General features: G+C 34.5%; 3 protein-coding genes across 5 annotated transcripts in view; 2 read left to right on the top strand and 1 right to left on the bottom strand.

Moving 5' to 3' along the window:
• The first annotated feature begins 1,810 nt into the window (after nt 1-1,810).
• On the top strand, nt 1,811-2,704 carry LOC108969796 (mitotic spindle assembly checkpoint protein MAD2B). Its single transcript, XM_018934726.1, has 3 exons — nt 1,811-1,849; nt 1,920-2,401; nt 2,469-2,704. Exons 1-3 carry the CDS (start codon nt 1,837-1,839, stop codon nt 2,583-2,585), a joined length of 612 nt encoding a protein of 203 aa, XP_018790271.1. The 5' UTR covers nt 1,811-1,836; the 3' UTR covers nt 2,586-2,704.
• On the bottom strand, nt 2,604-4,388 carry LOC108969788 (splicing factor 3A subunit 3). The gene is made up of 2 exons (XM_018934714.1): nt 3,593-4,388; nt 2,604-3,528 (listed from the first exon to the last, which is right to left on the bottom strand). Exons 1-2 carry the CDS (start codon nt 4,269-4,271, stop codon nt 2,696-2,698), a joined length of 1,512 nt encoding a protein of 503 aa, XP_018790259.1. The 5' UTR covers nt 4,272-4,388; the 3' UTR covers nt 2,604-2,695.
• Nucleotides 4,389-4,932: 544 nt separating this feature from the next.
• LOC108970091 (E3 ubiquitin-protein ligase TRIM33) overlaps nt 4,933-27,067 on the top strand; it is a 31,485-nt gene continuing 9,350 nt past the window's right edge. For all 3 annotated transcript variants that reach the window (XM_018935248.1, XM_018935256.1, XM_018935239.1), the window contains exon 1: nt 4,933-5,713. In XM_018935248.1, coding sequence (XP_018790793.1) covers nt 5,516-5,713 — 198 coding nt within the window. In that variant the 5' untranslated portion in view covers nt 4,933-5,515. The remainder of the gene's footprint in view (nt 5,714-27,067) is intronic.

The following is a 27,067-nucleotide window of genomic DNA, read 5'->3' as shown; positions in this document are numbered from 1 at the left end:
CAAAGCTAAGTTGTATTTATGTATGTATATGTCCATATGTATGTCGATCAGCTAATATGACAGAAACTCAAAATGGAACAGATAACAGCACACTTTTCTGTTATTGTCATACTGAAATCGACAAAATTAACAGAATTCAGCGTAACTTGTTAAATTTTGCAGCGGTCTGTTAACATACTGCAATTTTCATCTACATTGTTGCGCTTTGATCATATTACACTTCCTGTAGACCTCTGTATATTATTCTGTTACTTCATTAAATTTAGCAGCTGTCTGTTAACATGCTGTAATTCACATTACATTGTTGCCTTTTGAACATAATACTGTGATTACAGTATTATATGTTACACTTGTTTACTTCTGTATATTATTCTGTAAACATTCTAGTGAAACACATTGTAACTAAGTAATCCATATACATACATCACTATATATGATGGCGCATAAAAATACATACCGAAACGTATGTTGCACACCTGCAGCACTCAACAGCAGTCTGCGTGGCATTTATATTTGAGTTGTAAAATTTTGCAAATATAAAGTTCCACGAAAATGCGCGCAAATTTGTACCTACAAACATTTTATATGAAAGGATATAACACAAATATGCTCGTATGTACATGTATACATACATGTGTATTTATGTTGCTCTTGTGCGTTTATAACTTTATGCCTATTTTGTTTTCACTCAGCATTATCATCATTACCAGTATGGTTTGGTGGCGTTACCTTGTACCAGAGGAGGTAGAATCATCACTGTGGCATGGGTACGTACAGTATAAATGTTAAAAATTTATTATAGCCAAAAAATTCTGATGAAATGGCGCTAAAAAGTTTTGATGCTATTTTGCTTTTAACTGGCATTAATTTTAATTGTAGAAATATACGAGTAAGTGCTGTATGTCTTAAAATGTGGTAATTTTAGAGCGATAAATGGTAGTCATAAATAGTTACACTGCTCTTTACTGCCGTATTTTCATTCATATAAATCCGAAAAATAAAAAATATGGTCGACTTGTATGAATTTCATCCTGAGAGGTTGAATTTCGAACAGTTCGTACTTTGTTACCTGTCGTAAATTCAACCGGCTTACCAAAAGTCTAACTTTCGGATCGGACTGAAGTCAAAACTATAACATTTCAGCTTTAACACAATAACTTCGAAAAGACTACATTATCATGAGTAGTATTCGATATTATGCAAGACAGCAAAGGTCGCAATGCTGAACCTTATTTTAGTCTTACAAATAATTAGTACACACACACATATTTAGCAGACCTCAAATATATGAATACACAATCTTACATATCCATGTATATTATATGAAAGCATTTAAATGTAAATAAAATATTAATACCAACTGATAAAAGCTCTATATTCTCATTTATAAAATCCTGAACTTACCCCATCAAAGACAACCACCAGGGCAGCCACAATAAAATTCTATACAGAACGAAACCCGGTAGGTGGCGCTAATATCGCTTGGATATTGATTATTGTGAATATGGCACAACACATCTTCACTGTGGCTATGTTAAGGATTTTAGTGACATATATAAAAGTATCAGATTAATTAAGAACTTAATCAATCAAAAACAATTTCTTCGATTTAATTTAATTTAAACAATTTATTTAATCAATTTTTAGAAAATTTCTTTTAAAGCTCTGATTTATCGTTAAAGAAAATTATGCTTGGCAACAACTGTAATGAAACTCTAATCATATGTTAAGTAAACATATCTGTTCTTATTTAACAATATTTTGAAATATATGTGACATTTGTACATTTTTAAACAAAATAAAAATAAATCTAAAGCTATTTAAATAATAATAAATATGAGTAGAGAGGGTAAATATATGATGCTTATACACAATATGTATATAATAATAGCGTCAAATTTAATCAAACGTTATGACAGATTTATCGGACATCTTAATCGAGGCGCTAGAAGTATTTTTGAATCATATTCTATATGTGCGTGAATTGTACCCGGCACAAATTTTCAAAAAGAGGCGTCTTTATAATGCACCAGTCTACATTTCCATATTCCCGCCACTTAATTCATACATATATAATATCTTGCGAACTGCACGGGAACTACAACAACGACGCGAATTGCAATGTGTGGTGTTACAGTTTTACCATGACGAGCTACCTCTAAATGAGTGCTACTCATTCGACATTAAGCATTTTGAAGCTGATGGAGAAATGATGTGTGAAGCAACAGGGTCTAACGACAAATTCCTGATAGAGTTTGAAGAACAACTTCGCAGTTCACTGTACAAATTAGCCGAGCGAGTAAAGCCGCTAAATACGTTGCCAAAAGGTGCTAAATTTAAAGTAGCACTTAATACAACGCAAGAAGCTTTTATTCATCTTAGCCACAATTCAAATTACCAGGTAAGCCAGCTGATAAATGTAAGATACGTATATTTGTAACGGATATTGTTCTTTTTTTTTAATTTAGAACTTCCCCTGGCTATGTGATGGTTTGAATGCAGAAAGGAATAAACAGGAAATTACTCTGCTCCCGCTTACCCGTTTGAATAGCATCGGTTTAAGATTAAATTTGGAAATATTTTAATTAAAATCGTGGTAATGATTGTTTTCTGTTATAGAACATTGTTTCATTTTAATTTAGCTCAATATAATTTATGCATACACGAATAAAAAAGCAGACCGTTAGCGCAATTCTTAGAGTAATCCTTGGCGTTTTAAGTCCTCATAGGTTTTACGATTCACTACATTTCCCAGCGAATCTTCGAATTCTTCTTCCTGATCCGCTATCCAACGTTCACTTTGCTTTTGAGACTTAAGTTTCTCCCACAATGTGATCGCGTCTTCAATTTGCGTTACATTTGCAAAATGTGCCGTATTTGGAATACCAAGGCAACGCATTCCGTGAGCATGTCGCCATTCAGCAAAATGACGTTGGAATGCTTTCGGTCCTTTGTACGTAAAATTACCACATATTTCGCAGTTATAACTGATATTCAGACCATGCAGTTTATACAACCAGTAAGGTATTGGCTTGCCATCCCAACCAAGCGGCAGATTTTTGGGGTTATATGGTACATCATCTGCGTCGTCCATATCATCATTATCACTCTCGCTTGCTTCAACATCACTATCGTCCCGTTCTCCGCCAGTACGGGCTTGTTTACGTTGCACGTTTTCTTTGGTTGCTGTTCTCTGTTCAGATAATAAGTCAGCATATTTGTACAACAACGCCTCTAATTGAGCAATTTCCTTATGACGTTCATTATCACGAGAATGTACATTCGCATTTTTGTTTGCTGGTTTTTTAGCAATTAAAGATGGATCTAGTGTTTTCTTGCCTTTTGTTGAGAAAAGTCGTTGAGCGCGTTCTTCAAGTGTACCGCCACATTTTAAGCCCAGCGCCATAAGCGCCGATTTTAGACGATCCAAACCAAGGGACGCTAACTCCTCCCAACTGGAAAAAGCCGATAAATCTAAATGTGCACCAGTATTGGCTAATGCGGATTCTGTCTCCTTAGATGCCCAACCTAAATTCAAATATACATATAATTAGAAAAATTTAGATATTAAATAAAATTCAGAATAATTTACCAGGAAAACTGCCTTGCAACCATTGACGTTGAAATTCTAACTCAACTTTAACTAGTTCTGCATCGGTGTCTAATAGGGGGTGTATGCGAGTTACAAAATTGTGCAAATAAGCATTTAAATTTTCAATATATTTTCGATATTCACGATTTTTACGATCTCGCGGTATATCAAAGACGTGGTCAAAAGTCATCAGATAAGTTATATAGTCCACTTTCTCCACACCACGAAGATTTAAATATTGCTCATAGCATTCGTTTAAATCTAAATATCGGCCACCACCTTCTTCGTCTGTGAATTCCACGAGAGCTGACATATCTTCTAAATTATTATACGCTTTTGTAAGCTCCTCGAATTCGACGGAGAGAGGTATACTAATCTCAGCGGGATGCTTTTTATAAAATTCTTTAATTTGTTTCAAACGTGCATAAAATTCATTGAATTCATTTGGCCCAGAGAGAGCCTGAATTTCAGCTTTTCGTTCATTATCTTTATCTTCGTAAAGTTCCTTTAACTTAGTTGTAGAATTGTTGTGCAGATCCAACAAACATTTTAACCTCTGCTCTGAGTGAATCCTTTCCTTTTCTCCAGTTTTCTTCGTCGCATACTCGTCCACCATCAACTTGACCAAACGTTCCCGTTCCTCGTGATAGCGACGCTGCTGCTCTAGAAGAGTCTCCATCTATTATAAACGTTTAATATTTTAACACCACACAAATATTAATTTTTATCGGAATACACTGCATAAACATCTAAAAAAATTAATTGCAAATGCGGTTGTCAAAATGGCCATGTCTTTCTTTCAAGTGCCGGTAGGACTGCCAATCCAATAAAATTTCCTAATAATAAGGGGAATAACTTTTTACAAAATTTTAAAAATAATAATTACAATCGTTTCGAATGTAAGACCAATTTAAAGGGGAAATATAATTAGCTATATAAAAAGTAAATTACATTAAATTAAATATAAGAAATTTAAAAAATTATTTAAATACTTTTTCTAATTGACTAAGACATTGGGAACACTTTCTGTTTTTTCACTACTTTTAAAATTAAAGAAGACCAACATAAAACGAAAAACAAAAATCAGAGTTGCATTTACAATGCTGCATTTCTTGGGTCTAATTGAACTAAGTTTTCAAAATATGCAATTATTACAAGCTCTTTCTATTTTTTTTTCTTTAAATATATCTGCAATGCTTTAAAATTTTACTTTGATTTTAATGTAAAATATTTTTAAGACCATAATTTTATAACTGAAATATAAGTGCCAAATCGGATGCAACACTGCATCAGAAAATTCAAAATGGCCGTCACCAACAAAAAAGTAAAATTTCTGTACAGTGAAGAAGCGTCCGAGAAAAGTTCGATATACTGTGTGTGTTTTTTAATATTCCCTATTCTAAAATTAAACAATTAATTCTAATTGAAAACCACCAAAAACTTGAGATAATTGAATCGCGTAAAAATGTGAGTTGGTGAAGTGTTAATTAATCTAAGATTGATTTTACTTAGAAAGAAAATTTTCTCGGGCAAAATTTTCATTCAATTATATTTTGCGAAGGAAAGAACAAAGTGTATTGGATAAATATACGGTCGACTGCTAAAAAGAAAAACGAAAAAGTGAAAGCATACTAGAGAACGTGCATCCTGAAACTATCTGCATGAATAGTGTATTATAAAAAAAAAACAGCTTTGCGAATTTTGTATTAATCAAAGCTGCGCAAGCAAAAATGTTCGTACACGCGTGTAATMATGTTAAGATTAGGAGCTGAAAATCAGTTTCACACGAGTTGAGATTACCGCAACTTTGTTTGTGTATAACAAGTTGAATTTCTGTCCAATCGGTCAACAACTTTCAATTGAAAGAACAGTCTTTGCTTTAAATATTATTTTCACTTCACGTTTTGCCCCAAATAAACGGCCATGGAGTTCGAGGAGCTTGAAGGTATAGCCAAAACGGACTTCGTTCCACTCATGCCGCTTATAAAACAGGAACAAATTGATACTGCCATACCAGAGACGGCGGCATCAGAACAGCTCACCGGCAGTGCTGCTACCGCGACTACGTCTTCTTTTTCAGCTTCATCATTTGGTAATCCCTGCGATAGCGCCGAAAAGCGGGTAAGTGAAATATTTAGCACATACATTTAGCATTAGACGTGTGTGTGTGTGATAGTTTTTAAGCCAGTGCTCGTACAACTTGAAGCTTAAATCATATAGCGCATCCGGTTCGACTTCCGCTTGGAACCGGAACATGATAATTATTGGCAATTTTAGTCTTTTTATTTAACGAGTTAAAATTGTCGATCATAATATTAATTTTTAGAAGAACAAAAATTATGTAAAAAGTAACATATAAATTTATCCTATTAATATTTTAAAATAGGGTTTTTCCAAAAAGTGGGTTTAAAGTTTACAGCACCATTGATTTGTTTCAAAGTATACTTCTTAAAAGAGTTATCTACAAAGAAAGTGATTCATTTAAAGAACCTATGTAAAAAAATATGGAAAAGAGATGCTCATTATAAATAATTTCAAAGAACTGGCTTCATACAGAACAGTGTTTTAACAAGCGAATGGCACATTGTCTGTTAGTCCTACGAAACAAATGCTAAACGATAAGATCGTATCAGTAAAAACGATCCAATATAAAAGGAGTGTTAAGATAAGCCCGAACTATCAACTAGCTATACCCAGTAAAAGCAAATAAACAAAGCCGATCAACAATCGTGTCACACTCTTGCCTCGTATTCGTACATGTTTGAAACTAGTGCGCTTGTGTAAATTGCAGCATTTAAACGCAGAACATAGAAACCAATGAACTTCCACACATGTTCATACATCGATCGATGTTTAGTTGATTTTAAGGCCATGATTGGTCATGACATATGTATGTATGCATATGTATATAAGCGCATTATGATTAAGCGTATCAGCGTACCTGAAATATATTGCAATATGTTTACAAAATTGGTAGTTTAGTGAATAACATAAACCTATGTTGATAATTTCTATATGTTATTAGCCAGCAAACTCTAAATCAGTGATGAATAAAAAGAAATATTTAATAATTACCGAGTTCCACGCATTAAGCCTTGTTTCTTTACTTATGTATTTTTATTGGTACTCACCGATCCAAACTGGGTTAGATCGCCGAAAAACCAGCCCTTGGTCGGATAAAATCCTAGTCAATTGCGGTGCATAGAACCGGCTGTCGTGGGAATCGCAATTTTTTTTTTTGGTCCTTTTACTTTGGTAACAGCATGTACATATAGTACAAACCTTTATGATATTATATTAACTAAAATTAATTAAACCTTTCTTATTTCTTTAATTCAATATTAGTATATCCGCCCGAAAATTACTTTTATCTGTGAAATAATTTTTTTTTATTTCAGTATTTAACAAGTAACAAAAAATTTATTTACTCAATTGGCACCTTTCATCACATTAAGTAAATATATTCAGCCGTTTAATAAGTTAAAAAATTCGAGCTAGATTTTCAAATTTTAGGTACCTAGAAATTTCTAAATAAAAGATTAATGGGTAATTTTTGTTTATATTATAACAAATATAATAAGACATTGAGCGGCACAAAGCAATCAGTTAAGGTCGTGAAGTATCGAAAACTAGCTCCAGGCGATTAGGCAATCCACATCTCTTATATATTGGCTCAATATATTTTGGGTATGAAATGTATTTAGTATTGACATTATCAAAATACAAAAATGCTAAAACGATGTCGCGTAGAGGATGCTTGACAATGTTGTTGAGGACCCTACACTTCCGTGAACGACGGACGGATTTTTCATACGCCCAAGGCCTGTCTACCCCTACAACAACAACAATAGGACATTTATCAAACGCATAATCACTGGTGACCATACATGGGTGGTGTCCTATCCCCGTTACTGTTTAATTTTTACATTTCGAAACCACCTCCCACCAAAGAGTATATATTACGTCATATGCTGATGTTTGCAAGATGATGACAACGGACAATGGAATTAATGGCATCTGATCAATAGTAAACGCTTCTTCTCTGCAAGGAACCTAAAACTCTAAATCCGCAGCGACCATATTCACGAACTGAAGTAACGAGTACGGACTTGCCTTTATTTTTATCCGGCCAAGGACTGTCAACTCGGCAGAATTCTGCCGTTACAACAAGAACAACAACAACATGACGTTAAATTTCATACTGTAATAATCATAAGATTATGAAATCCTCAAAACTTTGTTGGCAACATAAAAGGCAATTTATCTTCAAGCAGTTTCTGCTGGAATATTTTCTCAGAAACCATCCCTGCAGTTGCCTGCTTGAAGAGAAGCCGCCTTCTAGGAGCATCAAGAGGTCATTCCCTGACTACTTCAAAGACATTGGACGGTACATTCACAGTGGAGCCATTACCACCTTCACCGACTCCCTCTCAGTGAATGACGTACTTGGAGTAAAGCCACCGCGCTTTGCAGACAACGAGCTCGAGTTGTCGCAGGAATCATGAGTGACCCTTTCGCTACTTCGTTTTGGATACTCTAGCGGGGTTAAACTCGTACTTATCTAGAATCAAGCCCGATATACCAAATATATGTCCAGCATCCGACGAGTCCTCACTGCTATCTATCACCCTTCTATATCGTCCAAGGGCGTTAAGGGATTAGGTGGATTTCAAAATTTTTTGTTCAAAGTCCGAGAACAGAAGGACAATTTTAATTTTTTTTTATTTCCTACGTTCAGGAACGAGATTTAGATATGTATGTACTAACAGAATATGCTTCGTTTTTTTATTTTATATGAACCAATAATAAGTTATGCTTATGCGAGAGCACTTTTTTGAGAGACACTCAGAGAAATGCGGTCTCAACGGCGGAATTTTCAACATTTTGTATCGAAATTTCAGGAGATATTGTTCGAATATATACCTTTGATATAACTTATTATATTTTTCAAATATATATAGTATGATTGCTTTAAAAAAAAGAATCGAAAAGATACCTTTTTTTTGGGGGTTTCTGGTTTTCTGGGCCTACAGATAGATGACCTGAACGTTACCATCCAAGCGGAGGAACTACTGTTGTTGTTGTAGCGGCAGAAAACATTCCTGTAGTAATTTGGAGAAAAACTGCCAATTCGAGTTTAGATTTCATTTTTTTTAATCTAATTTGTATTTATATTAAATCACAATTAAAAACCGACAAAACTTTTAATAAGACATTGCTCAATTTATACAAATATTGTAATACGTAAATTATCCATAATAAGATTTCAATTTTCACGAATATGAAAACTCGTGTTGACCTCGTGCCTCCTCAGTGAAACATTATCGAAGCTCATATCTTGATATGTTTTATCTGTCTTTTCTGTTATGAACTGTCCTTTTCATGAGTTGACAGCTTCGTATTCTTATCAGTATGTCTAATTTTGGATTTTGTTTTTTGTTTGATTTTTGAGATTATGTTCGCTTGAGATAAAGTGGAATTAAATATTTCAATCTATTTATATTGATTTTTTGTTACAGATAAGCTTGTTAAAATAACAGTTATTAAGTTATCGATGGCTCATTCATAGGAGATTATATACAAAACTGGTATTTTCGACTTTCTTTGAATGATGTCAAGTGTCTGTTTTAGGCCACCGCAGGTGAAGGTTGCATATCTATTACTTCTTCGTCTGTTTTGATAAACATTCTCTTCTAAGAAGTTGTTTGATATCAAGTTAGGATGTAGAAGTAATTTTTACAAACAAAAAATCAATCGATAATGGTTGGCCTTCTGGCATTTTCTCCAAATGTTCTTTGCTAAAGCAACGTTCTTGTTTAGACAACATTTAGATACAGCATTGCCCTGGCCGCATTGTTTTTGGAAATTTTTTTAATCCAAAGCTTTGGTATATTTTTCTTGCAAATACTACCACCGTCTCTGTACACTCGCATTTGACTAGCCTCATAGCGCCATAATTAAATACCACGCGTACATACAATAGATAATTTTTTCCTTTTCAAATCAACTTAAGCTTATGAAAGAAGATGAAACAGGCAAAGTATTGTGATTTTTTGATTACTCTTCTGAGATCAGCAAAGAGATGGCTGAGTCAATGATAAGATACAAACTGGAGAACTGGAGATGGAGCAAAATTACTGCAGAAACTGTACTGAGGTAGGCAGGCCAAGTTGCCAAGATATAAGGTATACAAATACATGTAAAGAAAGAACCTGCATAAGCCATACTCCGCAAACATTCAACGTCAAAATACGGTGGATTAGGCACACCACCGAATACTTAGTTAATCGGATAAAAGAAGCGGATTATTATCGGGTACGGAGCGAACGTAGTGAAGGCTCACGAAATACGTACATTGGGGCTTGCCGCATTTGACATGGGTGCGGCGGTCGGCCGTTCGGTCGGTCGGTAATGAAGTGACTTTCGTAGGGACAGGCTAGCGCGGTAAGGCTGAGGTATCACGCTTAAATCTTATTAAGGTTGAAACCTACGCAAAAGTGTAGCGAGTTTGTTAGAGGGTTGGTAAGCTGAGTGGCGCAATGGGAAACGGTGTCTGTTTTTCGCTGGTAATAACTCAAAAGCTGACGCAGCTGGTGTGTGGTAATGAATATTTTCAAGCTTGACTTTTGGCATTTTTAATTACATATTCGTTTATTTGAATATACATATGTGTGTTATATTGTTATGTGGGTTTATATTCTCAGAAAAGTAAAATACATATAATTTCTTAGAACTCCGTTTATGTGGTTAAGGTTTCACAATGAGTAAGTGCAGGTCTGTACAAATTTTCATGGGAATCACTCGATAAAAAGTTGTGGTTTCCACGATATATTTATGTAATACGGATATATGTTTTGTACATAAAAACTTCTATTGAAATGTATATAAACGCTGGCATATAACCGCCATTTGAATGGAATTTGACCGCCAACATTACCCACAAATTTCTCATTTGTCCTTCCTGTTTCGGCGACTATTGTGGTTTTACCTCAACATGCCATATTTTCTGCGGTTGCGGTTCGAAATTTTCTGGTTTAACACACATAGTCTAACAATGCAACTTGCACTATATTATATAAAATATATTTCGCGATAAAATATGGCGCGGACCATTTACAGTCAGCGTAAAAAATTAGCATACAACTGATGTTCATGTCTGAAACCATAAAAAAATTAAAATGTAAATTCTTATAAATGGAATTTTAACTAAAGAATCAATGTAAAATGCACAGAACATTTAAGTTCAAAAAAAGTGCATACTAAGTACAGTAAAAAATTAGTAGTTAGGCATATTTAGAACGTTAAAAGTACCGTTATTGCCGCCGAAGCTTATCATTAGAAGTAAACTGACTACTCTTATTTCTGCGATGGAAAAACTGTTCATGTTCTGGTCTCTCCCGTAACATGAGTGAGACCGAAGTTCGTAAAATTATGAGAGAAGTTAAGAAAAATACGAAATCTTTATCAGATCGATTAATCCCATTAGTGCCTATGCCTACAATGCGCAGGGCCTTAAATATCAATGTTTTGCATGTTAAGACATCAAGGAAAAATCCTGGAATGTCCATTATCAATAGAACTAAACGGCTTAACTTCGCAAAAACTCATTTAACTGACCTCAATACTCCCTTAAAGATATTGTGTTTAGTAACGAAAGAATATTCCAGATATTTGGCACAAAAACCGTGGTAAGAACTGGAGGACACGAAATACTGAGCTGATTCCACAAAACCTTATTTCAACTGTTAAACATGCGGGTGGTTCTTTAATCGTGGCACCGGAATTCTAGGTTATATTAAGTCTACGATGAGTAATATGAAAAGCAAATATGAAGATATGAAATATTAAAAGACGACTTAAAGCAAAGTGTCCAACAGTTGTTTTTCAACAAAACTAGGAACCAAAGCATACCGCCAGAGCTGTGAACGGAATGTATAACACTCCAAAACAGTTAATTTCACCTCCCCAAACCCCGGACCTCAATCCTTTTCAGAATTTGTGAGATGTTTCGATACAGAAACATTAGAAAAAGACACATAACCTTAAAAATTTATTTGCGGAACGTATTGACTGAAAAATGGGCCAATTTTATAGTATGAGATTATACAAAACTTGGTTAACTCAATGCAAAGGCTTATGGAAGTCGTTATAAAGTCTAGTGGCTGTCTAAGACTCTGATGGCATGTGGATATAGAAGTATAGGCTTATTATGTCTCGGAATTTGAACTTTCACATAACGGAAAAAATGTTCAGTCCTTTAATTGAATACCATGTACATACTTAGAATAAAAAAAACAATAAAAAGTAACGAATATGAAGAAAGATAATTTTTGTTTCTACTGTGCTGTATGTATTTATACCTTCTCCAACATCGGTGTCCAAGCAGCCCCATCGTAGTCAGTTACTATTTTGAACTGTTATTTCTGTAGAAGGGCAGCTAACATCAACTGTATTCCCTTGGGCATTACACAATACCTAAAAGATTGACATTTTAAGATATCTCAACTTTCCACAAATTTATTTCTTTTGCACTTTGGCCAAATATTTATTTGCATAGGTCACCTTGAGCGTAAGCAATAAATATTAATATCATACGCGCCTCGACAACTTTCTCTACAATTTCCCAAACCCTGTTTTACGTAATACACATGTACCTAAGCGTCTGCTTATAAACGTCTGTATGTTTGATAACTTTGGCCCGTCTTATGGTCGTAAGCTCGTATTCATGCATCCCTGCACGCATCATCACAGTAGCGGCAGCGGAATTAGAAACGTGACCGGCCAGCGTACACGAGTTCACCGAGGCACTGGCACGATATTCGTGTTGCACTGCGAGAAGTTAAGTGGTACTGCATGTACATATACTACTATAAGCGTGCGATAGTTTCATGTGTGTTAAGAAAATATAGAACGTGTAACACGAAACCACTTACAAGTGGTATTGCGAGGGATAAGCATCAGTTGGATGTCTAGTATGATGAGATGCTTCGTATGAAAGATCGTGTCTTAAAATTGGAAACCTATGTAGTCAAAAAGCACGAAACCGTTCAGTGTTATTGGGAAATTCAAAAGTATTTTTTTTTTTTTTTTGTTTTTGAGGCCACAATACGGCATTTTGAAATTCAAATTTCAAGTGCTCGAAAAATCACTTGTTGATTATGCGTTGAACGAAGAGGCATATTTATTTGAGCTGACGATGTTTGTTGACAACATGGAGCATTGCTCCAAATAAGTTTAATATTTTTTTTTTCTGTTTTGAAAGACCATCCCTGGAAAGCCAGTAGCACATAGTAATAAGAAATCCGTTATTGTAGCATTAAATATGAACTTTTATTTAGCTTAGCGATCCGATTTAGGTCACATACGAAACGTTTTGCTCCATAACTTACCTTTAAATACTGTATAATATGGCTATAAAACTGGGACAGTCCGCTCTCTTTGATTGATTGGCCACAATTCCTTTCCTATTGGTCAAAGCTGTCCCTTTCTGGGCAACTACTTTCTTCAGACGATCTAATTGTTCACTAAAAATTTCCAGGGTTAAAGTTGGACTGTACAGGAGCAGCTCAAAACAGGTAATTCCCTGCTTATCCCATCAAAAACAAAACCTTCCGACAGTCAATGGCTTGGCCACCGTTTGCGCCGGTTCACCGCGATCGACACACCCAGAAACCATCTGCTGAAGATATTAATCGGTTTGCTGCGATTCAGCAAACCAGCTTTATATGTATGTGTTTTTCTGAATGCAAAGGTGTCAAAGAGCGTGTTCTTCAGCACTCTAAATACGAATTTTAACGATGTTCGAACGAATCCAATAACCTAATGATCGGTATATTTACTTTGAGGGCCAAAGTGCAGTTGGTCCCACGAGTTTAGCCTAGTATAAGTTCATATAACAATAAATCCTCGATTGCTTGCCGTCTGCAATGTTTGGTGTTATCTGCTGTCATCTAGGTATCTACAACTAAAACTGAATAATGTATTTTGTGTAATTTATACACATTGCTGCATATTATTTTATATCGATTTTCTTTCTATAGACGTTGTCGACGCTATTTGCTAGTGGAAATAGTCGAAGCAGACTATGCCGCTGAAGTACTTACTCACAACGAAATATGGTATGACGCGCGGTGTACTTTTACGGCGCAGCTGCCAAACAGCGCAGGGTCGATTGTATCGTTGCGACGATTCAGCAGTTTGTCGATCTACAGGTTTTCGTTTTTATTAAGCAAAAATAAAATGTTTTATTATGTTTCCAACTGCACTTAAAAATTTCGTATAAGTATCATTCAAGTTTTATGTCAGTACTCGACATCCCGACCGAGTTTTTTGTTTTCGTGTATGTATTTTATGTCTGTCTGTATGTGTGCTCATATTTCGCTTTTTGTTTCTTGAAGAGTTGTAAGTCATTATTGCTGTTGTTGGCTATAGAACTCTGGTAGTGACTGCAAAATATTTTGTGAGGTTGCATGAATAATACGACCAGCAAGACAAGTTTATGGCTTTCAATAAATTGTAGTTCACTTTTAATAACCCAACATTATAAAGATGGCGTAGAAAAAGGAAAACACAAATGTGCATAATCATTATAATAAAGTGAAATTAATGTATCGACGGTTGTTTGTATACATATATGTATGTATGTATGTATATATACAGGTCGTCCACAACAGGAACGTACAGACGTAAGCATCTGTTTTTGGAAATATGATTATACGAAAGTAGATATGGTTTATGGATACATCTTGCCACAGTCAGTCATACACAACTTGTTGCGACTATCTATGTAAGCAGGTTTAATCCAATCGAAACGAATGAAAGACGCATCAAAAACAAAAAGTATAATAATCCCACTGCTTGGAAGCAGCGAATGGTTTGTTTCAGCACAGCACTATTGATACTGAAATCTTCGTACTGGCTTAATTCGTTTGTGTATGAAAGTACATATTTTTAAATAAATTACCAGATATGGCAACATCGTCTATAATCCGCATTAAATCTACTGTCAGTGATGTGCGTGTACAAAGTCAGCAATTTCCTTTGTTGCTGCTATCGTCTATGCCAACCTCCTTGCCAAACGTATAAAGCATATGCAGCAATGACCAAACTTGACAGAGTTTCTGTTTTCGAAGGACTTACTTCCAGACAAGCTGTGTCACATAATCCTTATCGTGCATCTCAACAGATTAAAGTGAAATACATTGCCGGCTGTATGGCATAGCGAGTGCAGAGCGAGTACAAGGCCAACGACGAGTAGAACTGCATTAGTTGTGAAGAAAGTTCATATAATTTATTGTAGGTTTCTTTTGTTTGTAATAGTTAGTAGTGTGTTCAAATCTATGTACATAGTATATAATATGGAAAGTATCAGTTCTTCTGGCTGCCATGTTGCTGGACGCTATTGCGTAGCGGACCCAATACCATTAGCAAGACTGTAGCACACTACTTGGCAAAATAATGAATGTACAGCAAATTAATGTTTGTCAGCTGTTACCTACCGTCCGTTCCGCCAGTCGACCTTTGCCTCTACGTATGTACCGCTGCTGGTACCAACGACGCTGCTGCAGCAGGGCATGCGAGCACCAAAGTGCCTTGCATAAATTATGCCTTTCATTGCAGCAAATTTCATTTTGCAGTCAAATTTATTTATCTATTTGCATTTGTGAAATCATTTCGTTTCATCTACTCGTATATATGTATGTACATATATATATGCAGAAGTCATTCGAAAGGCATGGCATTGCAGATGGGTTTGTTAGCTGTTCATTCATGCATCGGGCCGGCCATGCAATTTATAGATAGCAGTTGGTTAAATGCATTTTCGTGTAGGTAAGGCTATATTTTATCTGCTTTCAACTAAAATAAATATAACATACATATACATATGTATTTAAAAAGTTAATGTGTTGCCGTGAAATTTCATTTTCATAAATGTAAACATGTTTGTATGTATTGGCAAGCTCTGTGTTCATGCGCCATTAAAGGATATTCAATGAGTCGCATTAATGAGTTTTTTGTGCAAATATTTCACGCCATAAAATGTATTCAAAGTATTAGCGAATCGCATTGCTCTGGTATTACGGCTGTAAATATTGTAGTGTACGTACATACGTACTCACGTTTATATTGACTTTTTCGTTTATTACCAAAATAAAATTTAAGACCCCAAATTAAAACTTTTATTTCGTTTTTTCGGCGCACATACTTAAGCAGTTATGATTAAAAGAAAATTTTGTTCTCAAACTTATGGCCATGCCTGCATTTACGGTCTACAATATTTGGCGCCAGCATTAAATTTTCATCTACGGCTATTTTTTACTTTTAATACGTAATAAGAAATTAGGTGCAGTTGAGGAATTAAGGGTTGATCTTTAGTGCGCAGATTTGCAGCAATAGCACAGGAATTGCACGACAGCTAGACAAGATTTCCATAGGAATGCATAAATTTTAAACAAAATCTCTACTTTGTTAGACAACTTCCAGTGTTAGTTATACGCAGGTTCGACTGCAATGACGGATATATCTCCGTTCGCTATCTTTCAAGTTCTGAAAAACTAATGATAACAACCAGCTAGCCAAGCTAAAAGAAACGAAGAAGACTTTGATTGTTGTTTGGTGTGGTTGGCAGGAAATCATTTACTATGAGCTGCTCCCTAAGACCCAACTCTTAATTCCGAACTGATTTGTCAACAACTGGACCGTCTGGAGGAAGCAGACAGCTTTGGCCAATAGGAGACGAGTTGTGTTTAATCAAGACAAAGTCAGGCTACGCACATCGAGATTGACTCTCAAGAATCTCCGAAAGTTTGGTTTGGAGGTCTTTATGCATTCACCTTATAGACTGGATCTAACACCAAGTGATTACTATCTTCCTGTATGTACGAGAGCAGCCGCTGAAAAGTGACATTACTTATGAAATTATCTTAAAAATGGGGATAAGCTATCGAATAAAAGCCTGACCTTAATTGCATCATTCTAACTATCTATATTGAATTCACATTTTTTAGATCTTACAGTAAATATCTTATATAAGCACCATAAGGTTTTCACTATTCTGTTGCGCTTATTTTGTTGCTCAGCCTCACTAATATCGGCACCTACGTCTCCTGTTGAAAACTATTATCTCTAATTTTAGAAACCTGTTTTTAGTTCAGATAAAAGTGCCTTAGCTCAAAGACTTTTTTGTTTAATATTGTATATTTTTACACATTTCTATATTTTTTCATAGTTTCGGTTTGTTACCATTTTCTTCCTATTTTTACTTCGGCATCTTACTTATTTTAGCGGACTTAACTAACAAAAGATCAATCATTCTAATAATAGTACTGCAAAAACATTTCCTTTCTCTTTTTTTTTTTTATCTGAATCTACAATGTCGTGCAGAAGGCAACATAAATTATAAATTTTGCAGATGCTAGGCCCAAATTACGATCTCCCACCGACTGCATTGTTGTGTTTTTTGACTCGATCTAGCCACCTGCTGTGCAGCACCCTGCAGCGCACAGCAATTACAACAAAGTGGCGTTTCTATATAAATGCTTCCTTTATGGTTGTATAACACATATGTGAACAAATGTACATATACATATACTTAGAGACACATCGCATCCGCTGTGGCTGCACTTTAGTCAGCCATTTAAAGCGAGGGAACACTTTCTATAGCTCAAAGCTTAATTAGGATAATATGTATTCTTTATAAGTACATACGTACATATATTCCATTATATTTGTTTTAAAAAGTTTTCAGTAACGTTGGGTAGATGCTCTAACGATTTCGGTTCTTATAATTTCAAGGCCATCAACTGGTTTTCTCAGAGTTTTAAATCGACTTTTGTCATTAAAAAGCTCATAAATTTAAATGATTCATCAAATGTCAAAATCGTACCTTTTAACCGCAATAAGATAAATTAATAAATACATTTTTTTATTTTGTGATACTCCATTATTCCTAATATCCACGTTTATATCTATCATAAATCTTGAGAAAATCAGGACCAAAACCTAAATATTCGCATCAAAACCCAAATCTAAAATTTATATTATATCCATAGTATCTATGGGTACTATTTGATTGGTTCCACTAATTCCCTGCTGGTAAGTTTCATGCGAAAATGTATCAACAATTTTAATAGGCTCATTTTGTGCTCTTCGTTCTTAAAAAGCACCAATATACCTTACATTTACGAAGTTTTATAATCCCATTTAGATAAACAACCGCAATAAAAATTGAAACGACGAACGACTGAAATCATTTATGGCCTATTTATGCCCATTAAATCTTGTGCAGTTTTCAAAAAAGCTTTGAAGCATTGCAGAAAAATGGTGGAATGCCAATAAACTGGGCAGTAACTGTGGCTATAAATACCTTGTAGTTGAAATGTAATTTATTTATGCATACTATATGTAGAAATACAGCTACGGTAAATAAAATATGATCATTATGCAAACGTTAGAAACCTGCATATTATTTAATTGGTATCAAACTATTATGTATGCAATGTACCACATTTCGATCTTTTAAAAAGATTTAAAAAATAATAATACTAAATAAATACACAATTAGCTTTTGCATTAAAAAAAAAAGGTAAAATTATTGTCTGCAAAAAATATATAAGTAAAAATCCGCAAATTTTTGGTAATATCGAAAATAGATTAAAATATTGGGTAGTCGAAAAAGTCTTTTCGTATTTTGTCAATAGATGTCATTGCAGTCGTATATCACCAGTGCTACTAATCAAATTGTGTTATACCATATAGTGCTGGAAAGGTGAGATTTTAAACTTTATTCAACCAAAAAAAAAAGAAGTTTTCAAAAAAGGTACCATTGTCGTTTTCTTACCGTTTTTCTCCTGAAATCCAACTAATCTTGGTTCTATTGTATTTGCCACTACTGTATAAATATTGTATATGACAAGTAAACATCCGCACATACATATACAACACTGAGTTTTGTAATTCAAGGCGTACGACTAATTTGAGACGCCAGTGAAGAAAAAGGAAATGGACTGGTATGAAGCCATCGTCTGTCTGCTCCATGAACGCCATCAACCAGCTGCATTCATTAGTGCTGTTTGACAGCCCATCAATTCTTTCGTGAATCGTACGTTTTTTTCCCCTTTTTGTTTCAATCCATCAATTAGTGTCTATCAATACTTTGCTTTCCAATTTAATTTTTCAAAAAGCTAAACCCCTCCAAGCCCCAACACCTTCCAGGCGACCTTCGTTGAGATTTGGCTCTTTCGATTTTTCTATTTTACATATTATATTTACTTATGCATATCGGTATGTGTAAGTATATGTATGTCTATGTGTACGTTTTTCAATTATACTAATTCGCATCGCGAATCTGTTATTATGCATACATATGTACACAAATACACGTGTATGTTTACATCGCATGTCGATTTGTCACGTTTGTCTGCTGGTAAGGTACAATATTTGCTGCTTAATTATAATTATCTCGCTTTTGTATTACAAATCAGTGAAGCGAAAATTAAGAACGGCTTCATAAAATGGAGGTAGAGGTGATTTTGTCGGGACTTCGAGAAACCGAATTGCTAAATTTGCATTTCGTTCAAATAGTCGGCATCAATAGAATAGCTCATAACTAGTTCGCCTATCTTTAATTGGATTTTCGAAGGCATGTATCATACAATTTAACTTCCGTTTAGAGACTGAGGGAGAAAACAGCTGCCTTACGCCAAAAGTTTCAAAGAGAATCATGGTGCGAACCTGTTACATACAATTTTAATACCATTAAATCATTAAAATTTGTAAAAATCAACGAACAATTGAAGCTTTCATTAATAATAGTTTGTCAAAAAAGTCTTGCGGTATTTTTATTGAATTTTCAATCATATGGTTTATAACGGTTTGATGACTCATGCCCAGCTCTTGACCGATGCTACGGTTGCTACTATGCCGGTCTCTTTCGACCAATTCAGCGATTTTATCGCAATTTTCGACGACATGCTTTCCGGAGCGTGGCGCATCTTCGACCAGCCCTACACCAGAACGAAAACGTTGAAACCATCGTTATGAGGTGGAAATGGGAACTGTATCGGGCCCATAAACTGCACAAATTTTATTGGCGGCTTGAGATGCATTTTTTCCTTTATCGTAGTAGTACTGTAAAATATGCCGTATTTTCTCTTCATTTTGCTCCATGTTTGCGACGCTATAACTCACGAACGACTTAAGATAAACGACACTCAATCAAACACGTGTTAGCGCGTGAAATGAGCTTTCCAGCGCCAACTAGCGAAAATACCGCAAGACTTGTTTGACAACCTAATAAATAAGCAGAAAGGAAGCTTTACAAAACAGTCGATTAACTGATCCTTTCAGGGGGAAAGTAAACGATTATCAAGACCTACCACAACCCTAATGAAGTACCACACGTCCAATTTTTGTTATTAGATAAATGAACCACAAGTTAAATTAAAAAAAAAAAAACGAATAGACTCTAGACTAGATAGATGATAGAGCTCATTTTCAATTACTTTTTTTATTTGAGGAACCGTAATTTCCTCTAGCTGACAAGCATACTTTTTACCTTCAAACCTCAAAAACCTTCATGTTCCGTTCCCCTGCGCGTATTTGAGTAATGTGCGTATAATTTAGTGCTCGGTAACATCCGGTAATGACTAATGACATTTATAAAATAAATAATAATTTCCTGCATATACCTATCCTCATATGATAAACAATTGAAACTTTATTTAGTCATTTATAATTAAAAGGGGTGCATCAACAGGTTTAACGATTGGACGTAAATACCATAAAAGCAAGAAATTATTGTGTACTGGGAAAAAATATAAAAACTGTTGTCCCGTCAATTATTAGCATCATTAAAAATACTTATCATGTTAGTTGTCTTTGATTCGCTAATGCTGCGAAATCGAACAACAGATTCACAAATATATAAAAAAAAAACTCGCAAAATCAAAAAGAAAGTAGCGAGTCATGGCAAAAATCGAATACAAAAATCTTATACCACTTATTGAGATATCGTCATATTCTCTTAAATTAAATTCATTTGAACAACTTTATTTCGTTTACACATATAAATTATTGATTGTACCAAACAGATCAGGTACGAATCGAAGGCGACTTCTAGCATAAACTTATACAGGTTTTAATTCACTTGCAAAGAAATATGTTTGTATTATTACTGGGGGCAAAAAATAGTAAGACTCTTTAATGTAAATTTTGAGCGAAATTTTTTTTTTTTTTTTGGTATGACTATCAGTGACATCTGTGCCAAATGTCACATCTAAATAATCATTAGTGTTTATGTCATTTGATACATAAAGTTCACTCGGCGATTTTTACGATGACTGAAATTATTCAACAAAGAAGTTCTATCTAATTTTGTGTGCAGAATCAATTCTCTTGCCGACAGGCTTGAAATGTTGAAAAGGACATTCGGTGACATTTGTTTTGTTTGTGGGAAGCAAGTGTTCATGATTTGAAAATTATTCTAAGATTATCGAGACGACGAACCACGTCAAAAACCGCCATCAAAATAAACCGATGATCAACATGACAATCAAATAAAGAAATTAGTGCTTGAGAATAGACGATTAACAGTCAGAGATCTTATTGGCATCGTTGGAATATCAAAAGGATCAGTGAAAACCATTTAGAAATATCAAATGGGGCTAAGAAAAGTGAAAGCACGATTGGTTCCAAAATCACTACATTTTTTTCGAAAAACAGCGTCGCATTAACGTCTGTGAAACAATGCTTTCCGACTACCAGTGTGCCGTACAACGTATTATTAATGGCGATGAGTCTTGGATCTATGCTTACGACCCGGAATCATTCAAAGCAGGGCAAAAACCAAGGTTATGTTGCACTTTTCTACGATTATCGAGGTGTGGTGCACTCCGAAATCCTTCTGATTGATCAAACCGTCAACTGAGTACTATTTGAGTGCTATGTTTCGTTCGCTCGTTTTTCAACCAATATCGAGCCGCAGCCACCGTATTCGCATGGATTAGCTCCCTGTGCTTATTAAGCAAACTCAAACGACTATTAACCGTTTTGAGTCAATTGAAGACGTTAAACGTGGTTTGTTAACTTGTAACAACTATTACGAGGATTGGAATTACTTTGAGGGGTCGACATAGAATTTGAAGAATAAAATCTTACTATTTTTGCTCATAACAATAATAAATTGCCCATAAAAATATTCATAAAGTCATTCACCACTTAGAAAATGATCCAAACAAGAAAACCGGTTTCTTGACAACCCGTCCAATACATTGCCGAATGTTGAGAACTTGTTTAATTGCAACAATTCACATTCAGAGGAAATTAAATTTAACAAATTATTTTTAATGCATATATATTTAACTTGTGTGAAAATTATAAATTTTGATTAATTACTTATGACAGCGATAACTCAAATATATTTAATATACGCATTTGAGTTGATTACGTACGTGACTGGCACTGCATTGGGCACGAAGGCATCCCTATTTATTTTTATTGAGAAGAGGTGAAATCCACACAATAAAAAAGTATTCGAAAACGGCGGCGTGGCATTCAAAAGCTAGCGTTGAAACCGGTTTTAGTAAAAGAAAACTGCAATATTAGACTCTTTATATAATGAAACGTTATGAGCAATGACATCAACCTTTTGGGGCAGAAAGATTTGATAAAAGATATATGAACCTTATGGCATAAACACTATGTCCTCTGACTGGCTTTATTATTTACCAAACGTGAAACATTGAATTGGTAATGATCAACTGGTATGACTTCTCACAATAATGTAGCCGGTAGTCTTTAATGGTAACAAGATAATACCGTTTACTCTGTGATTTATTTATAGAGTTTGAGGATATCCTTGCGAAATACATATAAATAAGCGGGTACAAATTTTGAGATCTACAGACTCATCTTCTTCTCTCACTTCGCACTATTCTACGGTGGATTCATTCCGCTCATTTCCGACGTTGTTTGAAATAATTAAAAAGTCATTGATTTATCAAAACGCCCTCGTATATCCTTGCATATTTTCTGATTAATTAAGAAGCATGCTCTGCAATAGTATTTAAATAAAATTCAAAAGTCGGAAAGAAATCATGTAAATGAATGCAATGAATCAATTGAAATGCAGATTATTGGTTCGGTTTTTTCGTATATATTATGGACTACTGTTTGTTTAAATTCTAAAAAAAATATATTACCAGGCTCTACGATAGACGATACACAAGAACACATATACAAGGAGAAAACCTTATGGACCGCTGCAGTTCGCAAGTTATGTAACGTTCAAGGGTTGTGTATGTCCAGTGCCGGTTTTGAACGCGCTCATAGTTTCCTAGCGTTGTTCGCTGCACAACGATCTTTTACGAACGAACGACATTCGTCAGCTATTATAGCGGTCAGAACGCTCGCAGATATTTACAAATATGAACACACATATAAACACCGATGCTCTCGCCATGTTGCGGTTGAATATTAAGATAAATGATTTTTCTGTTTTTCCATGTCGGATGACGGCGATTGCAACGATGTTTCAGAGCAATGTTTTTAGCTGCACGCTTCGTAGCGGAGCAACTACGATTGTGTGGGATTGTGTGGTGGGAGTACGAGTGATGGTGGCGACTAAGGGGCTGTGTGTTTTCATTTTGATTTACAAAACATAAATAATTAGATACCTTTGATAGTACACGGCCGACTACAAAGCCGCTGACATCTTTCCACACTTTCTTTTTGTAGAGATTTTTTTTCGTTATTTGAACTGTATTTACAGCCATGATTAAATTTTTGATAAGACCGTCAACAAGAAATCCAAAGAAATATGTTTATGAATCAGATCAAGCTGAAAGTTTTGGTTTAGAAGATTGAAGGGGTATAACTGATATCTTTCGCAGATATATCAAAGTTCTAAAAATGTATGTTATTTTGTTAAGGGGCTAGTTTCAATATTTTTTTTTCAAAGTCACTTTATTTTTTAAAGTTATAGTTGCTTGTGTTGACCCTGTTTCAAAAAAAGAAAATTGCGGTGACAACCGTAAGTCCTTGGAGATTCATCTAAAATCAATCGGACAAAAAGAATTAGTTTTATAAAAAGATAATCCGAGGCCTGATCGAAAGATTTTTTTTTTTTTCAAAATTAACAAAATGGCGGCCAACAGTTAATTGATCTTAAAAAATCGCAATTTTTGAAAAAAAAAACCCCTTCGATCAGGCCCGAGTTTATTATATATTCTAAAAGCTGTATAAATTTCATTCTCACAAAATTTCAAGTAAATCGGTTGTATAGAACTTGAGATAATGCCGGTACCGTCTGGAAAAAAGTAGTTTCGAGAAAAAACGCGTTTAAAAAAGTGAGTCTACCTGCGTCACTAAAGTAAAAGCAGCTCTTAAACTAATTTTAATTTTTAAAAATCCTTCGGAGGATATGTTCTTAAGGGCCTAAACTTTAAATATTTATATGAAAAAAAAATCGAATATTTCCAAATTCTGGAATAGAATACCCCCTTAAAAATTTGAGCGATTCATTGTGAATGTGATGTTTTGCTACTTATATGTAGTTGTTGCTGTATCACTATAAAATATAAATATCTTATGAGAATGATGAATGTTTTTATAATAATGCTCCGTATATAGCCAATTATTCGACCACGATTTGATTTGGTTTTTTTTTAGAGATGTTGTAGCAGCAGCACTTTCCCAATTAATTTTCTAGAATTGGCGAATCGATAGCACCTGATCGGTTATAAATGTGGGATTATTGTACATTGCCATCTTGACTACTTGCAGTCCTTCAAACTCTTTTACAAGTTTTAACTTATTGCAACTCTGTTCTCACTTAACCTCATTTTTTATTAGTCAACATAAATTTCATCTGACATAATCAGCATTCCAGCAATTAAATTGAAAGTCATTAAATAGTTTTTACCTCGTCCAATTTTTTATCTCCCCACAAACACTGTACGACGCAACGTCATCATGTAGACGCCTCGCGTTTCATGCTCGAAATGGATGTTGCAAAATGATTTATGTGCAGTGCAAATGTTTTGGAAACTTTCTCTGCGCGAATATATGTAGTTGAGCGTGTTGAACGATGTCTGCGGGCGTATTTTTATAATATATATACTGATGAATATACATACATATATGTACATACGTATGTATGTACATAAATATATGTATATCTGCTTGTTGTTATAGTACATGTAAGTTGTAACTAATGGCAGAAAGACTCGCCACCAACTCACCCAGGCCATAACACATTTCGCCACACAATCACGCTCTCATATATTTTATGTATTTCCATCGATATAAGACCGAATAAAATATGGCATTCCGAGTTTTCATAAATTACACCTGTAAATTAAGGCAATTTTCGAGCAACTCGCCATATTTTGCCATTATAATGCTTAGAATAGGCTATGAAGGTCTGCCAGTGTGCAACTCATTTGTATTAATGCGCCGTTTCGGGGGCAATAAACTACGGTTCTTTCGAACTCGAATCTGCCAAAGCAATTAAAATGGCGCTAATTATTTTACAGTGTCCTATGTATATATGTATGTATGTATATGTATTTGTGCACATACTTAGTACATAAATATTATATATGCATAAAGGTGTGTACGTGTGGGAAAATAGTGTCGATAATTTAATTGGATCATAAAAGTTATTAGCATCAATTAAAGTAAATTGTGTGATTGCACCTTCCGAAACATTGAATTATTTTTACGAACTACGTACATACCTCCTCAAGCTAACGAATATAATTAGCTGTGCGCATTACTTACACTGTATAGCAAGCAAATTTGGAATTCCAAAAGTTTATAAAACTCAAATGTGTTTTCATGTGTTATTCTTGTGTGCTCATCACTCACATTTTCGTGTGTGACTTATGGTTCTAGAAACACTTTTGAATACTACTGTTTATGTATGCGTGTTTAAAAAAAGTATGCGTTCTGAGCATAAATACATAGTAATTATGACAGCCAAATCGAATTTTAATTACTAATCATTTTCCATTTTGTGCTCGAGCCGAACATGTAGAAAAATTATAATGAGAGAACCATTACTGCCTATCACCGAAGGACTGGAATGTCTATGTGTGTATATGTGTGCAAGTAAGCTAGGTTAAGCAATAGAGTAAAATCTCATAAAAGGAATTTGCCATAGCAACTCAAGCACACTCGTAAATATGCATGAGCATAGGAGCCAATTCGTATAAGGGAGGAACGTTTTCGGTAGACATTTTTTATGATATATGTACATACTCTTTATATTCCCGTACGAAAAAAATAAACTAGTCAACGTTTTTCGAGACCTGAGTGGCAAAACTGCTTCGACTTTTGGTTCAAACGGACGCAAAAGTGTATAGATATTAATTGCGAATATTTTGAAACACAATAAAGCGATTTTCTATTATCGAAACTTGTTTTTGTATTTTAATACTGAAATATAAAAGGCAACCTACTTCCAATGACATTCAAAAACTTATGTTAAATTCTCAATTAAGCTACTTTTCCCTAGAAGAAATGAACATTTTTCTTAGGAATCCCGTATTTACCGCTTCTCAATGATTTTTAAGCAGAATTTTTTTCATTCATTTCCAACCAGCTTTTTTTTCATGGTAAAATGTCTTCAGTTAAACTTTACCATTACCATTGAGGCGACCCGTCTTAACGTTCATATAAGTTTACTTGTGTGTATAAAGTATATAGAAGCGAGTGATGTTACACAAAGAGGCAGCCAGACATTTTTGCTGGCACTTTTAGTATTTGAACAATTAATGTAATTATAATTAATGAAAATGAATTCTGAAATCTTATAATGTTTGTTAATTAAGTACAGGAAAGTTTTGCTTCCCCTTAATTATTAGCGATAAAATCAAATTCAAGTTTATAAAAGTTTTCCTTACATTAATAGAAGAAGTTTAATTCATTTTCATGCCAAAGTGATGGAAGAGTTTCTAAGTTCTCAACTCTACTTGCTCGTTTTAGGATTTACATATATAATTTGTGTGACGTTGTGTCATTTCTAAGTTGATTCTGAACAGTTCTTGCAACTTTTTCATGTCAGAAATGTCGTTGGAGGATTTAAATGGACAGATTTCGAGACCACTGTCAGCTGAGTAGTACTTAGACCGGTTTGGGTTTCATTATTATCCAGTAGCTCAAACAATTTTCAAAACAATTAAAAACATTCTAGCTGAAAAATGCCAAGTTTCTATAACTTTATACGTTGACTAAAATCAGCTTTGGTCTTCTTAGCTAATTATAAAAGTGGAAATAATTTGTTAAGCAAATATTTTCAAGGTTTCTGCATACCGAAAAGCCACTTAACTTCCTCAATTAACCGTTGACAGCTCAAAATGATGACTAGCTTTTAAAAACTAATAACTACGTTTCTCTATATTTTGCATAATTTATGATCGTATTTTTGGTCCAATGAGGTTATAAATACCTCTGTTTTAAAATCAGCATTCCAAC

This window comes from Bactrocera latifrons, unplaced genomic scaffold (genome assembly GCF_001853355.1).
Source record: "Bactrocera latifrons isolate USDA-ARS-PBARC rearing strain unplaced genomic scaffold, ASM185335v1 scaffold_106, whole genome shotgun sequence".
Taxonomy (NCBI): domain Eukaryota; kingdom Metazoa; phylum Arthropoda; class Insecta; order Diptera; family Tephritidae; genus Bactrocera; species Bactrocera latifrons.
This window is presented reverse-complemented; position numbering and strand designations above follow the sequence as displayed.